This window comes from Nicotiana tabacum, chromosome 8 (assembly GCF_000715075.1).
Source record: "Nicotiana tabacum cultivar K326 chromosome 8, ASM71507v2, whole genome shotgun sequence".
Lineage (NCBI taxonomy): Eukaryota > Viridiplantae > Streptophyta > Magnoliopsida > Solanales > Solanaceae > Nicotiana > Nicotiana tabacum.
This window is the reverse complement of record NC_134087.1, coordinates 199,219,515-199,237,366: the sequence shown is the minus strand read 5'-3', so window position 1 is coordinate 199,237,366 and position 17,852 is coordinate 199,219,515. Positions and strand designations below refer to the sequence as shown.

General features: G+C 36.3%; 1 protein-coding gene across 1 annotated transcript; it reads left to right on the top strand.

Annotated features, from left to right (window-relative positions):
* The first annotated feature begins 4,357 nt into the window (after nt 1-4,357).
* Nucleotides 4,358-13,016, top strand: LOC142162915 (RING-box protein 1a-like). The gene is made up of 5 exons (XM_075220032.1): nt 4,358-4,546; nt 10,184-10,234; nt 10,357-10,416; nt 12,523-12,594; nt 12,685-13,016. The coding sequence occupies exons 1-5, from the start codon at nt 4,417-4,419 to the stop codon at nt 12,720-12,722; spliced, it is 351 nt and encodes a 116-aa protein (XP_075076133.1). The 5' UTR covers nt 4,358-4,416; the 3' UTR covers nt 12,723-13,016.
* Nucleotides 13,017-17,852: the final 4,836 nt, after the last annotated feature.

Genomic DNA, 17,852 nt, shown 5'->3' with positions numbered 1-17,852 from the left:
ATCTGGTGCACTATTTATATTTCTGCGCATATTTTGTTTTAGCCATATTAGTGCAATACCACTATATACCAGCGAGGTATACAAATATAACATTGGGTATCACCTTGTATTAATGTACCTGATGATGTACAAATAACTGCATGTAAATGACTTCCAATTTGTTATAGTTCAATACAGACATGAACTGCAAAGCATGCACCACTTCTATTTCTGCACATATTTTGATACTAATAAGGTATACAGATATACCAATAAGGTATACAGATATACCACTTGGGTATCACAGATATATTTCAGCATCTTTTTTCCTGCAGCAACTAGATGTAAATGCATCCCACTTTTATATACTAAAATAGAAAATAAACAGATTCTTATTGAAAATACAAGTAGCCATATAAATTTGTTGCCAAAAAGTAATTTCGCAAAGAATCATCATACCAAATATATGTCCAGTGCAAGAAATGCATTTTATTTTTTGCTATTCAAATGCTATGATTCTACAATATATGAGTTGTATAAAAACATTGAAGCATTATATCAATCTCTCTTTGGAATATTTCGGCATGTTCTCCGGTTGTGTCCTTTTCTCCCGCATAGTGCACATGTAACTGTATTTCCTTCCCAGCCTCCTATGCCTCTCTTCTTTTTAGGTCTTCCTGGTTTGATTTTTCCTTTTGGTGGCAGTACCACCTGCGAAGAGACATGTTCTGGAATTTTCCATGTTGTTTCATCACGCAATGGATTTACTGGTATCTCATATGTTTTCAGCAAGTAGTCTATGCTGTAGTAATCCGAGCAATACTTGTATGAATCCATATGGAATTTTTGTATAACTACCATTGCATGTGGACATGGAATATCGTCTAGCTGAAACCTCCCATAGGTGCAGTTTCTTTCATGTAGGCGCACCACATTTCTTGTTTGGCCATCAATTACTAAATGTAAGAATTCAGTTGATGGCAACCCTTAGTATAATTTTAATTAAGAAAAGTCATTAGCTATATGAAGTAATAGTATTTTTTAAATAACAATATTCAGTTGTTTAGTGAAATCACTAAGATAAAAAAGTAAAAATACAGTACATGCAGTGTTTTTATGATTTTGAAAATGTATACCGTCATCGTCTGTGATAAGATAGTATTATCTACCAATATTTTTTCATACTTTGCACCAATCTTCTTAAATGATTCCACTGCATCCTTCCGATTGGTGTAATTCCATTTTTGAATCAATGTTGTCATAAAGTCAAGCAAATTCACAACTGGGAGGTCTCTCGCATGCTTGTTTGCTGCATTTACTGATTCCGCAATATTCGATGTCATGGTCATGGTTCTATTTGCCTTGGAATGCGCCCGAGACCATTTATCATATCCAATATCCATCAGGTATGTTTTCACTCTACTATCAATAGCTTCTAACTCTGCCATATGCCTGTTGAATTCTTCAACAGTGTATGCTCTTGCTAAAGCAAAATATACTTCTTTGATTTGTTTTTGGCTCTTCCTGAAGTTTGTCTTTATGTTGTTCCACAGATGGAACATACATGCACAATGAGGGACTTCTGGATAAACAATTAAAGTTGCTTTCCATATAGCATCATGCCTGTCTGATACAATGCACATTCCTTCTCTTTGTCCATAGGTTTCTCTCAACTGCACGAAGAACCATTCCCACGATGCATCATTTTCCGAATCAACAATTGCATATGCGAGGGGTAGAATGTCCTGTAAACCCAAAGAACAAAATATCAATTGCAACACACTATATTAATTTAGCATTTCATATAGTAGTATAGTCATAGGTAGGTGCAGGTGTGTAGCAAAACAACTATATACTCTGTTGGTATACTTGTATACCATACTGGTATCATATAATATTTGAAAATATTTTTTTTGTTTCTTTAACTGAATGTAATTGGATTGTACACAAAATATTAATTTAGTATTTCATATAGTAGTATAGTTATAGGTACGTGCAAGTGTGTAGCAAAACAACTATATACTCTGTTGGTATACTTGTATCATAAATATTTGAAAATATTTTTTATTTCTTTAACTGAATGTAATTGGATTGTATTATTACCCTCTGCGTCTTGCGTGGAAGCCATGAGTATGGTCCCTCTATATGTTGACTTTAAAAAACTTCCATCAACTACAACTGTTGGCCTACAGTAGACCCATCCTCTAATCGATGCATATATAGTTATGAATGCATACAAGAAGCTCCCATCTCCTTCAGTGTGTAGTCGTGTCACTGATCCTGGGTTAGCGTACTCTAACATATAAAGATATGTTGGCATTTTCTTGTATGACTCACTTGGTGATCGTCTCAATAATTGTATTGCTTTTTCTTTTGATCTCCATGCTTGCATGTAGCAAGTCCATACCATATGCTTTTTGGATGTCTCTCTGGATATCTGTTGGTATATATATGGTTTTCGGGTCAACAAGTTTATCTTGTACCACAACTGCAACAAAAGCTGAGACAACTTGCTTTTGTGAACAAAATCTCTTATCAGTTAAACAACTATGGACAGAATTGAAATCTGTCACTTTGAAAAGATTTGATGCTCGCAGGCTTGATGCTTTAAGTCTCCAAGTGCATCTTTCATCCACGCATTCAAGGATATACCTGTTTATAATACAAATACAGTTATGTATCATATTTTATTGATAAAAACACACACACAAAAATCCGTACAATTATATACTCACATGGTATACTCTGTTGGTATACTTATATACTGTATCAGTATCATATTTTGCTGATAAAAAATATAGACAAAGCAGCACAATTCTATACTCACATAGTATACTGATTTAGCATACATATATACTATATTGGTATTATGTTTTACTGATAATAACAAAGACAAACCAATACAGTTATATACTCGCATAGTATACTGATATAGCATACTTATATACTATACCAGTATCACTGATAAAAAACACAGACAAACCAATACAATTCCATACTCTCATAGTATACTGATTTAGCATACTTATATACTATATAGGTATCACATAGTTTTTTTACTTGAAAACATGCAGACGAACCTTCTTGGGCATGATTTATGAACCCGATATTGACATTTTTCTCTAACAGCATACTGTTTCATAATGAGAGCCAGCAGGTTCTTGTCTTCATAAATTTGTCCTTTTTCAACATTTTGATGAAATTGATCAGTTATGATGTTTGCATCATCAAGTTCTAAAATGGCGTCATCTCCTTCTTGCACATCAAACGTAGTAATCATATCAGTGCTTTCAAATTGTGCAATTTCTGGTGAAATTGGAGCAACATCGAAACTGGAGGTGCTTGCAGCTATAGTGTTTTTAGCAAACGACACACACAGGGGAAATGTTGTCATCCCTGCACTTGATTTTTTCAATTCCATATAAACACTAACACTCATATCGCTACAAATTGTAATTGGTGGATATCCTCCAGCAATAGCATACTGAATAACTATTGTTTTACTGTCCTTTTGTAGTTGCTTTACAATTTCTCTGAGAAGTTGTTCAAATTTCCAATAGGTCTTTATTAGAATTGCATCAACATGGAAATTTATGAAATTATTGTTATCATCCCATTCTCCACTATGTTGCAGCAGAATTGGAATATTTTTCATGATTCTAAAGTTATAATCACTTTTATGTCCAAAATTGAATCTCAACATTGAAAATTTCAACAGTGTTCGAAATCAACAGTGTTCGAAATTTCAACAAAACAACAGCGAAATCAAACCTTTAGATCTCCAGATCTCCAAACCTAGATTAGAATTTTCAGCTAAAATTCAGAAATTTAGCTCCGAAATCAAAATCAAACCAACACCAAAATCAAAATCTGAAGAGAACAGCGAAATTAAAATCCGAATCAGCATCTTCGATCTGTTTTTTCACACTTACTGCTCTTCGATCAGTGGAAATCTCAATTTTGTGCGCTAATTTTCTGAAATTTTGAAGAGCTTCTGCGTTTTTCCACGTTTGTGCGCTAATTTTCTGAAATTTTGAGCAGCTTCTGCGTTTTTATACGTAGGGCATTAAAAGCGTGGGTAGTTATTTTGTTATTGTCGTTTATTTATTAAATGGGTAGGAGTTGTAATTATTTAGTGGGTAGAATTCTTTAATGGATAGAGGAGGGTAAATAGTTTCACTTTTATAGGTAGTCCTGTCTTTTCCCCTTTTTTTTTTCGGTTGAGAAAAAGAAGGGTCTTTGTAGGAGAATCGACATATTTTATTGGACAATTGATCCAAAAGACTAGGCTTACACCCGATTCAGACAGGCTTCAGTTCAGTCCAATTCATCTTAAGCCAGGCCCACTAACTTCTCTTACTTAAACATCTAACTTACAAAATTTTCCAGCTAAAACACATTTTGAAAATTCAAAACTCTTTGAAGCTTCAAAATTCAATGGCATCACCGGACACCGACGTGCCTATGGTTCCCGCCGGCGAGGGTTCAACCGGCGTTGGATCGTCCACTAAAAAGCCCAAGCGATTTGAAATCAAAAAGTGGAATGCTGTTGCTCTCTGGGCTTGGGGTCAATTTCTAACCCTAATTAATTTCCTTTGTCTTTCCTTTACAATTTTTTGTTGCGTAAATTTGACGATTTTAATCTGATTTCTAAGTACCATAAACCGGTGACCTATTCAAATTTTAAACTGATAGTAGTTGTTAGGTACCATTGCACTTGCTAGTATTTCGTGACGATTGTGAACTTAGTGTACATATATGTACATTTACATAAATTGTGTTATTTAAGAATTCACGAACATGTCAATATATAATGTGTGTGTGTGTATTTTTCAAGGTGAATCCTTGATGGACAAAGTAATCTGGTACCTATGCGTTTAACCAAAAAAATAGTTTTTGAAGTCAAAGTAATTAAATAAATAATTCGGGTTTCTAAAAACCAATTTGATTCACTTTTCCAACTATAATCAATACAAAAAAGGAACAAATAATGATAAGGAAATAAATTAAGAGAGTAAAGGAAATGGAAATCTTGTTGATGATTGCAGTCTTTCATATTTGTATGAAAGTAATAATCTTCCAATAATAAATACATGTTATAGAATTCTGTAATTGACAATATAACTTAGTAGTTTTTCGTTAAGGATACAAGAAATGGAAAGGGGGTTTACATAGTACTATCATTCGTAACTGTTTGCCTTATTTAGCTCTTGCCCGTTACTGTCATTTATTACATTAATTGTACGTTACGTGATTGATTTGTAACGATTGAGGTAATAATTACAAATCTCGTGTAATCAGGGATTGACTACTTTCCATATTCGTAGCTATTAATGATCTTAATTATCAGTCTCGTGGCTACATTCTTATGTTTAACCTCGAGGCTAATAGGCACATATATGTACGTATATTGCGCCTAATTACCCCAATGATGTTGCACACATCTTCTCTATACGTCATTCTTTTTTGTCGTAATAACTCCAATGACAACTATCATCATAAAATAAGTCCATGTCACAAGTCTATTTTCCACTAATACAGATAGTCCCCCCACTTTCTGGATAAACGCAACTGAATATTTTGGAAGTAGAGAGTTTGTTTATGGTGAGAATATTTTGCCGCCTCTCTCTTTCTCGATCATTATGACATGCTGCAGAAGTGAAAAGATATGACCTCCTTCCATTTAATGCTCGAGACACGTGTCTTGCTGCGATTGGTTCTGAAGTTTGCAGCGGTTTCCCATGCACAGACACCTGTTGCAAACTTCAGAATCAATCGCAACAAGACACGTGTCTCGAGCATTAAATGGAAGGAGCGTATGTCTCTTCACTTCAGCAACACATCATAATTGGAAGAGGCGGCTAAATATTCCCGCCATAAATAAACTCTCTTCTTCCCGAATATTCAATTGAGAATATCCTGAAAATGGGAGGACTATCTTTATTAGTAAAAATAGACTCGCCATGTGGACTTATTTTGTGATGACAGGTGTCATTGTAATTATTACGACAAAGAAGAATGATGTGTACTGTGTCTATTAGCCTCGAGGTTAAACATAAGAGTATAGCCACGAGACTGATAATTAAGGTCATTAATAGCTACGAATATGGAAAGGGTCAGTCAATCCGTGATTACACAGATTTGTTATTATTACCTAAAGCGTTACAAATCAATCACGGAAAATTAATGCAATAAATAGCAGGAGCTAAAGCAAACAGTTACGAATGGTAATACTATTTAACCCCTTCTATATCTTGTATCCTATCGAAAAACTACTAAGTTATAGCGTCAATTACAATTCTCTATTATTGGAAGATTTATTACTTTCATACAGAAGAAAGACTGCAATCATCAATAAGATTTCTATTTTCTTATTATCATTTCTTTCTTTTTTCGTATTGATTATACTTGGAAAAGTGAATTAAATTGGTTATTAAAAATTTGAATTATTTAATTGTTTTAACTTCAAAAACTATTTTTTGGGTTAAACATTGTGCTGGTGGAAGATTTATTCCTGATTTTAAATACCATAACTCGGTGATATATCAATATTATAAACTAGTGATTGCAAAGCACCATTACACTTGCTTTTCCATGTGAATGGTTTAAATATAGTCAGACCTCTATATAACAACCATTCCCTATAAAAGTCAAGACTGCGGCTTATAGTCACGGAGGCTAGGAAGGAAGCGAAGTTGGCGGTCACGGAGGCTAAGACTGCGGCTTATAGTCGTATGTACGAGGAACTAGGGGAAAAAGAAGGGGAGAAGAAGTTATTTAGGCTGGCCAAGCTGAGAGAGAGGAAAGATCGAGATTTAGACCGAGTGAGATGCATCAAGGACGACGATGGTAGAGTATTGATGGAGGATTTCCGGATTAAGAGGAGATGGCAGACTTACTTTCAAAAACTTCTTAATGAAGCAGGGGATCGGGATATTGTGCTCGGTGAATTGGAGCATTCCGAGAGTCACAACGACTCTGGGTACTGTAGGCGCATCAATGTTGAGGAGGTCGTGGGAGCTATGAGTAAGATGAGTAGGGGCAAAGCGACCGGACCTGATGAGATTCCGGTAGAATTTTGGAAGTGTGTGGGGAAAATAGGTTTGGAGTGGTTGACTAGGTTGTTGAATGTTGTTTTTAAGGCAAAAAGGATGCCAAATGAGTGGAGGTGGAGTACGGTGGTCCCATTGTATAAGAACAAAGGTGATATTCAGAGTTGTAACAATTATAGGGGTATCAAATTACTGAGTCATACTATGAAAGTATGGGAGAGGGTGGTTGAAGCAAGGTTGAGGATGACAGTGTCCGTTTCTGACAACCAATTTGGTTTCATGCCGGGTCGTTCTACCACTGAAGCTATACACCTTGTTAGGAGGTTGCTTGAACACTACAAAGATAGAAAGAAAGATCTGCACATGGTGTTTATTGACCTAGAAAAAGCGTATGACAAGGTTCCTAGAGAAGTTCTCTGGAGAAGCTTGAAGGCAAAAGGCGTGTCGGTTCCCTACATTTTGGCGATTAAGGACATGTATGATGGGGCAAAGACTCGGGTTAGGACAGTAGGAGGCGACTCTGAGGATTTTCCGGTTGTTATGGGGTTACACCAAGGTTCTGCGGTCAGTCCGTTCCTATTCGCCCTGGTGATGGACTCGTTGACACTTCACATTCAAGGGGATGTGCCATGGTGCATGCTATTCGCCGTTGACATAGTTCTGATTGATGAGTCGCGAATCGGTGTTAATGAGAGGCTGGAGGTTTGGAGACAAGCTCTTGAATCTAAGGGTTTCAAGCTTAACATGTCAAAGACGGAATACTTGGAGTGTAAGTTCAGCGCTGAGCAGAGGGAAGTGAGCGTGGATGTGAGGCTTGAATCACAGGTCATCCCGAGTAGAGACAACTTCAAGTACCTTGGGTCGGTTATCCAAGGGGAGAGGGGAGATCGACGAGGATGTTACACACCGTATCGGGGTAGGATGGATGAAATGGAGGTTAGCATCTGGAGTATTGTGTGACAAGAGAGTGCCACTGATACTCAAAGGTAAGTTCTATAAAGCGGTGGTTAGGCCGGCCATGATGTATGGGGGTGAGTGTTGGCCGGTTAAGAAATCACATATCCAGAAGATGAAGGTAGCAGAAATGAGGATGTTGAGGTGGATGTGTGAGCATAGTAAGATGGATAAGATTAGGAATGATGTTATTCGGGAGAAGGTGTGCGTGGCTCCCATTGATGACAAGATGCGGGAAGCAAGGCTCAGGTGGTTCGGGCACGTTCAGCGGAGAAGCCCAGATGCTTCGTGTAAGGAGCTGCGAACGGCTGGTTGTGGAGGGCCTGAGAAGAGGCAGAGGGCGGCCTAAGAAGTATTGGGGGGAGGTGATTAGGCAAGATATGACGATGCTTCATATTTCCGAGGACATGACACTCGATAGGAACATGTGGAGGTCGAGTATTAGGGTTGTAGGTTAGGAGGTAGTTGAGTCTTGTCTTATGCCATAACTTTGCGAGACTAGTTTGGTAGGGACATTATTTTGCTTTTGCTTTGTATCATTCTTCTTGATTTCATGTTGTTCTTATTTTTCATATATATATATTCTTTCATATTATTTCTGTGGTGTTATTAATATTGTCTTCTTTTGTCTTTTTGTCTTTTTGAACCGAGGGTCTTTCGGAAACAGCCTCTCGACTCCTTTGGGGTAGGGGCCGAGGGTCTTTCGGAAACAGCCTCTCTACTCCTTCAGGGTAGGGGTAAGGTCTGCGTACACACTACCCTCCCCAGATCTCACTAGTGGGATTTCACTGGGTTGTTGTTGTTGTCCCTATAAAAGCCAAGTTTTCGTCGGAACTGATTTTCTAAGTTTTATTTTACCTCTCCATAACAACTTTACACCTATATCAGCAACATCCATATTTATAGCAGAATGTTCTTTGTAAAACTACTCCTCTATAATAGCCATGTAGAATGTCTAAGATTACTAATAATAGTTCTAAAAATATGCATATAATCTTTTTCATTGAACAAAGTTTCTATCTTGCATAATACATAAGATATAAAGATCTACACATGATATGTTTTTCATTAGAAAATGCCAAAAAATATTTATATAGAAGATTCAATTGTTATGTACTTAGATTGCCTTCAAGGGGAAGCTATCCGATATCCTTTTGCTAAAAGTTTGGACATAAATTTTTGTCAATTCAAGTGTTATATCGCTAGTAAGAGAATGGAATCTACAAAATAAGCTACAATTACAAAGTTTTTTCATCAATCTTTAAAGAATTTATTTTGTAGGATCTTTAAAATGTGTAACCTTAGAACTAACTCTTTGTACATTTAGTTATAAATTTATTAATAATGTATTAATTTTCTTAATATTTAATTAGTAACATACGCATATCTTTTTAGATTTTAAATTTGAATAATTTTCTTATCCTTTATATGCAACATTAAAAAAATGGATAATTTTTTGTCTATAATAGCAAAAATATATTTTGCAAAAATATATTTTGCGTCAAATGTATAACAATTGACCATGTTACTATATATAGGTGTATAACAACCATTTACTATAAAAGCCAAAACAATATCGAAACAGACGAGGTTGTTATAAAGAGGTTTGACTCTATATGTTTTAGGAATTTACTCTATATATACTTTTTTTTCGAGTTCTATGCTTTTCTAGGAGTTTGTTTAGCCTTTCAAAAATTTGTACTCAGTAGAAAATATAATGAACTTCTAGTAATTATTAGTAGTAGTATTATTGTTGTTGTTGTTGTTGTTATTTTGGATTATAATGGACTGCGTTGAGTTTATATGGAGTAACATGGTCACTGAGGATTCATACTGCCGGCCTAAGTTTGTTTGAGACTGAGGCATAGTTATTGTATATAATTTTTTTTCGAGGTGAAAGTATAGATCGATCCTTGCTGAAAAATTGAATGTCCATGGATGCTTGTGTTCTTGATGTTTTTGCAACATCAGCTCCTTGTATATTGTTACATCTTATGTTTCTGGGGTTCATATTGAAAATATATTATAAATGTAATAGCAGTTCTGTACTTCCATTTGTGTATTTTTTCGTGTTTGTGTGTGTATTTGATTTATTCACTTGCACATTTTCATGAATTACATTCAGCTGGTCTATCTAATTTATTTTAATTTTTTACATTCTTACGTTCAATAATCAATCCTTGTGACTTTGGTTGCAGATATTGTGGTTGATAATTGTGCAATCTGTAGGAATCACATCATGGATCTGTGTGAGTTGTGGCTCTCTTTTCTACATTGTTGAAGCCGGTTTTTTTTTTCTCTGATATGATACCATTCATTAAATCTTTTATCCTCTTAATATTCGATCTTAGTTTATGCTAATTTTGATTAGGTATCGAGTGTCAAGCTAATCAAGCTAGCGCGACAAGTGAGGAATGCACAGTTGCTTGGGGTATGTTGCTCTTGTTATGTGTGAGAATATTGATTAAACAGCTTAGTTGGTCAATTCGCCGCGACTTTTGTGCTCTTTATGAAATTAGTTTGCATAGGAATCAACTTATGCGGTATTTTATGTGTACTACTATTGACAACTTAGATTTTGTCAAGACATAAAACTACTTGATTCTATTCACTCGTTGTGATAATAAGAAGGATGTGTTCGTGCCAATGGTCATTAAGAGGTTGATTCAGTGTTATTAAGAGGTAGATTCGCCTTATTTTAGAGTTTAGGCAATTGTGGTGCCTTAATTATTGGACAGTATTGGAGTAGATGATTAATGCTCTTTTGCAATATCAATAATTGTGTTAGATGAAGGAGATTGATCTCTCTCAAAGCACAGTGTCCATAAATCAAATTAGGTGTATAAATTTGATAGGACACAAATCGTAGGATTAGAGTTTGTTGTTAAATGTAGGTGAATTAGAAAATTTGGGGTAAAGTTAACTGTATAGTGAATTCTGGCTTTCCTAATATAAAATGGAATTTCTGGGCGTAGTTTGAAGAAATTTTGTCTATTTATGGGGGGAGAAAGCTCATACTTTTGAAGATAGAAGCACTTTGGATAGCTAAACAAGAGATCACCACACAAGAACTTAGTGTCATGTCGAGATCAGTTGTATATCTTGATTTTGTTGATTTTTTTCCAGAAATGTAAGAGTTGAATTGGGATTTTGGTAACCATGCTTTGTGTTAACAGAAGATTATTTGTTTATTTTTTATTTTCTGGCATCCACATTTTTTATTTGATTATAATGGTTCTAATTGAAGGTTATTTGTGTTATTTTAATTTTCTGTCATCCAGAGAAGTCACAATGATTGCCAATTTTTACTTCTCCTGCATCTTCTGTATTTCATCTTCTCCTCTTGCTTCCTCTTTTGTTTTTGGGTTGCAACTCAAAAGTCATTTGTTGCTCCGGCGGTATGAGCTCAAAAGATGATGTGATTAATATCTTGTATCTCCTCTCACTGTATCTCGCCCATACACTCCATCAACAAACAGAGTACCCACAGTCTCGCTCCCACCCTTTGTAATTCCCCCGTTTAACCATGAGGCTACGTGAATAGGAAAGACCAATATCTGTATACCACTGAAATATGAAGGAAGAAGAAAGCCATTTAATTACTTGGTGGAGAAAAGATGAAAACAGTTTTATTTGTTTGATCAATTTTTGTTTCCTAGAATGTATTTTCTTTTGTTTTTTATATTAACAATGGACGCATGTTTCTGTTTTGATAAGTCATGTTTTTTAGAATACCTCTTCCGTTTTCGAGAAATAACTTTCCTTCTTGTGATTTGGTCATGATTGAAGTCGGGATAGCTTGGGATATGCATGGCATTTGTTGATGGTATTAAAACATTTCATCATTCAGCTGGTCATCGACTTGTATGTTTCCGAGCTAACAACTATGTTAATTTTTTCCCTTTAAGTTACGCTGACTTACCAGATATAATTCTGCAGTTTTCTCCCTTTGATTGATGTGCTATACTAAAGTCTGTTAGTTGAATGTGTACAATAATTGCATTATAGTGCTTTACAATTGTTTGTACAGTAGAGGTGCAGACTGATGAGGCACTACTACATGAAAAGGATCTTCATATCATACCTTTCCCTCAAAGTTTGTTGTAGCGAGTGTTAAGTTGCTATTGGCAGAGAATATTAAATTGGAATTGCCTCCAGCTCTATGCTTTGCATGTCTTTTGTATCATTAGATACTTGACACTTGCCGTCACTTGAATGTGTTATTTCCATTCTAAGCTGGTATTCATCTGTGTTTATACAAAATTACGGCATCTTTTGTGATCAATTCTGGAAGATAACAAATCTAGAAATGACCACTAAGTTCCTTGAGTCAGTCTTGACAAGGTAAGAAATGTGTCAAATATTGCTATATCTGGAGCTCCCTTTTTCGACCCTCTCGGAGTGGTCTACATTTTCTATGAAGTGTATGAAATTGATGAAGTTATGCTACACTCACAATCCTGTTTATGCCATTTTGGATGTGGATTAATATCTGTTATTGGGAGTTCATTGTTTGCCATATCTGCTGATCCTGTAGGTGTTTGCAACCATGCATTCCACTTCCATTGCATTAGTCGGTGGCTCAAGACTCGTCAAGTGTGTCCACTTGGTAAGTTGCATATTGCTGTCTTTGCATATGAGTGCCACAATAGTATGTTACATTCTAACTAAGTATATATATGATTGTTCCATCTTTCAGATAATAGCGAGTGGGAGTTTCAGAAGTATGGTCACTAGAATTTATTGTTGGTGTACAGTGAATAGGAGTTTCTGAAGTATGGTCTGTTGGATTGAAGTCCCTGTCCTCTCTCTGCTATCATCGACGTTGAAAAGAACGATTATAACGTCTACTTATGTTCCTTCCATTTTCGTTCTGCAAATATGAAAGCCAAGGACTCAAACTTTGTTTTTGTTCTCATGTCTGTCTTAGGTTGCCTCGGAAGAATGAACTGTAATTGGAGATTCCTCTTATGCCAATTCTTGTCTCGTTGAGGAATGTGTCAATGAATAGAATTGGTTATTCTCCTTAAATATTAGCAGTGATAGAATCCTTAAATCGAAAAAACAGAGAGGAAAGTAAATAAAAGGGAGGGTGGATAACGATAAGAAAACCAGGTGGAAAGAAGTTAAGGAATCGTATTAGATCTCAATTGCATATTCTTTTACCAGTCTTGAGAAAATCAAAGCTCAAAGGGATCATCGTACTGGAGGTCAACTGAATGGTTTATTTGTTGTTTTGCTTTTTAATGAAGCATGTTGCGAGAAAGGGGAAATTGCCATGCACGCAATATATACACGTGTTATATAGGTGTTTGCGGTATAGGCTTTCTATTAGTGATATTAACTTTATTTTATTTTATTTTTAGACCAAGGTAACATAGTTCTTGAGCTGAGGGTTTTTCGGAAACAACATCTCTATCTTTATAAGGTAGGGATAAGGTCTGCGTATACACTACCCTTCCTGAGCCCTACTTGTAGGATTTTTTGGTTTATTGTTGTTGTAAATGTAGACCAGGGTAAATTAGAAAATAACCATCCAATACTCCTTGAAACCATGAAATAGTGGGTTCACATAATGCTGGTGTGGAACCGTGGAAAAGCATTAGAGGGAGGGCGAAATTTACTTCCACCGAGTGTGTATACCAAACCTTACCAATTTACTATAGTTATACATATATATTATATATAAGGTGACTTGGCATCGAGTCCGGAACAAAAATATGGTTTTTTTTACTTAAAATACGTAAATAAGTGTTAAAAAAAAGTTACCAAACTATATATAACGCCACAAATAGTGGCGCTATACAGTAACGTTAACTGCACCGTTACTGTATAGCGCCACTATTTGTGGCGCTATACTGACACACCTTACATAGCGCCATTAATAGTGGCGCTATACCCCTTATTACCATCACACATAGCGCCATTAATAGTGGCGCTATACCCCTTAATACAAATCCTCCGTCTTCTTCTTCTTCGTTCCATCTCCCTCATTTCTCATTTCTTACTCCCTTCTGGTCCCCCCTCCCCCACCGATTCTGCCCAAATTTTAAAATAAAAATAAAAATTTTGGGTCCCCCCGTCACATAAAAGTTGAATATTGGTGGTCCCACTGTCGAGTAGAGCTTCGTGTTATTGTGGATTCACTCTTTCGGAGTCAAAATTTCGATCTATTTACATTTCGAAAATTCTAAATCGAGGTATTTCAATTTATTTTAAGTTGAAACTTTTATAACAATGCATATTACTTGATTTGTATGTGTTCTATTTCGGTTTGTGTTTATTTTTTCCGAAACTAGCATGTTAAATTTTATCCGGATTTAATTTAAGTATTGTATAAAAATATGTAAATTAGTCTAAAAAATGTGTTTGTTAATATCCTCATGTATATTTATGTGTTTTTATGCCGTTTAGTTTAGATTATTTTTTAGCGTAGTAAAATGTAGACCTTTTTAGCGTAGTAAAACGTAGAGCCTTGTAGCGTAGTATTGTGTAGTAATTGTTTAATTATCTTATATTCTAGCACGAAACCCATAATTATATATATATATATATATATAATTCTTACAATTAATTTATTAAAAAATATGAATAAAAATTATAAAAAAAACATAAAATTATTAATGATAGTTTGGTACTACTGGGCCTCAGAAAATCTAGCACGAAACCCATAATTATAAAATATATAAAAATATATATATATATATAATTCTTACAATTAATTTATTAAAAAATATGAATAAAAATTATAAAAAAAACATAAAATTATTAATGATAGTTTGGTACTACTGGGCCTCAGAAAATCTAGCACGAAACCCATAATTATATATTCTAGCACGAAACCCATAATTATATATATATAATTCTTACAATTAATTTATTAAAAAATATGAATAAAAATTATAAAAAAACATAAAATTATTAATGATAGTTTGGTACTACTGGGCCTCAGAAAATCTAGCACGAAACCCATAATTATAAAATATATATATATATATATATATATATATATATAATTATAAAAATTATATATATAATTTTTACAATTAAGTTATTAAATAAATATGAATAAAAATTATTAAAAAAACATAAAATTATTAATGATAGTTTGGTACCACTAAGCCTCAGAAAATCTAGCACGAAACCCATAAGTATATATATAATATTTACAATTAATTGCACGAAACCCATATATATATATTATTTTTACAATTTAGTTATTAAAAAATATGAATAAAAATTATTAAAAAAATATAAAATTATTAATGATAGTTTGGTACCACTGGGCCTCAGAAAATCTAGCACGAAACCCATAAATATATATATAATTTTTACAATTAAGTTGTTAAAAAATATGAATTTAAATTATAAAAAAACACATAAATTTTAATGATAGTTATTAAAAATTATGAATTTGCAGTTGACGACATGGATGCACCTATACATCCCGGCCCTCGGACGTCGGAGCTACTACCCCTACAGCCCCAGCATAGATCCGAGCATATATGGGGGGGGGGGAGAGTTGCTTACGCAGACTTTTCGGGGCAGGAGAGTGGATTTATTGTGGGAGTTTTTGACTCCTCCCCGCGTTCTACATCCCCGTGTGGTCCATCACCTGGAGGAGATGAGATTATATAGGATCATTAGCATTGGCCGGATACAGCTCGACTATGCTTTGATCACGGCGTTGATTGAGCGGTGTTGACCGGAGACGCACACTTTCCATCTACCCATCGGCGAAGCCACCATCACACTCCAGGACGTCGAGATTTTATATGGCCTGTCCACCGATGGCTTGCCAGTTTTACTGCCTGGGAATATGAGATATTTTAATCGGGCTTCATATATGGATATGCTGCACAGGCTCACGGGCTTCAGGTCCGAGGACCCAGATGTTGCAATTGGGAGCAGTCGTATGCAGTTGGTCCCCATTAGAGACCACTTGGTGCAGATCCACGATACTATCACCAACGACTCAGCGGAGGTGGATGTGGAGCAATATACGAGGCTGTTGTTGCTCCTTCTATTTGGTGGGGTCTTGTTCCCGAACATTTCGGGGAACCTAGTGAGCCTCCGTTTTCTGCATCATATTGCGGACTTCGATGATACAGTCAGCTACAGCTGGAGTGGTGCTGTCCTATCTTTTTTGTACAGGCAGATGTGCCGGGCATCCATGGGCACACAGAGAGACGTTTCTGGCTTTCTGCCACTTCTACAGGTGACAACTTATTCAAATAATTTGTCGTTTAGTTACAATTCTATCTAGTTATTGTTAATCTTTACGTCAACTTTGTGTTTTAGGTTTGGGTGTGGGAGCGATTTCTGCAGCTTCGGCCACATCTACCACAGCTACCGGCTAATGTACATATTCCTGATCTCCCTCTAGCTTGTAGGTGGGTATTGCGTCGTAGACTTGCACGAGAGTATCATGACCATCATGATCTCCCATTCTGTAGGGATGTGTTGGATTTTCTGGAGGATGCACAAGTGAATATCTAACTAAACTTACCAATTATTGTTTAACTAGGTGTTGCGCATACTAACGGTTTGTGTTATTATTTGATAGTTCATCTGGACGCCGTACAACGAAGAGCTGATAGGTACCCTGCCAGCGTATTGCACGCACGACCGCCATATTTGGAGGGCTTCCGTCCCTCTCACGTGCCTCGATATTGTTGAGCATCATGCCTCAAAGCGAGTATTTCGTCAGTTTGGATTTCCGCAATCTATACCGACTCGGCCTGCATGGGATCCTTTACATTATGAGAGGGATGATAGGATGAGAGTGGACGACACATTTATTGATTGGCTGACAATGCAGTTGGGTATTTGGGACAGCCGAGGGGACTTGACCCCAGCTCCGCAACACTTTCCTATCGAAGTTTATATGGCATGGTACCACACTGTTTCCCGACTTTTTATCGGGAACCCAGTTCATCAGGTAGATGGTCGATACATCTCATACGCCGGGAGACATGAGGCTCTGGTATGTTTTCTATTATTATCAATTACATTAATAGTATTTTCTAGTCAAATACGTAGTTTATATTAAAAACTTTTGTGCAGGCGATTGGATTGCATACCATATATCGTATGGGGAAGCAGATGCAGAGTTATGTCCACGATCCTGTGATCATGCAGGACTATAGTCGTCGCTTAATGGATGTGGCTGCCCAGACACTGCAGCGAGGCCGATCGGATCAGCGTTTGGCACACCAGCCAGATTATGTTGACCCAACCACGTACCAGCGAGGTCGTGGTATGCCACGGGGTGGTGGCCGACGAGCTGCTGCTGCTCCATGACGACCTGCTGGTGCTGGACGACGTGGTCATGGGCGGAGAGGAGGTCCCCAGCAAGGGGGCTTTGAGGCTCATGCTGATGATATGGGAGGTGGCATGCATGAGACCGACATGCCGTCTTACAGCCTTGGCATTTATGACACTCCAGGGACGTCGCAGGTGACCCCATCGGGTCAATTCTTGATCACGGGCTCGGATTTTCAAGGAGTGGAGTTGGGTAGATATTTCCCTGGCCCGTCTACCACTGATGAGTCTCGACCGATCCGAGATTTTGATAGTGGGCACCGACTGAGTTATGGCAGCTCATCACATGAGAAGGTATGAGTTTATTAGTATTAAATTTTATTACTGTTTTTACTATAACTTATTTATTTTCTTTAACTTTATTAATTTACTTTTTTAGGCTTCATGCGATGCTGCGACAGATGACTACATTCAGGATCCAGACACGATTATGGTAAGACAATATAAATTTTTGTGAATTGTTATGTAGTTTTCTATACTAAGTTTGATATTATTATGTAGCCTTCTACTGGACCTGACAGCACCACCGATACATGTCATCCT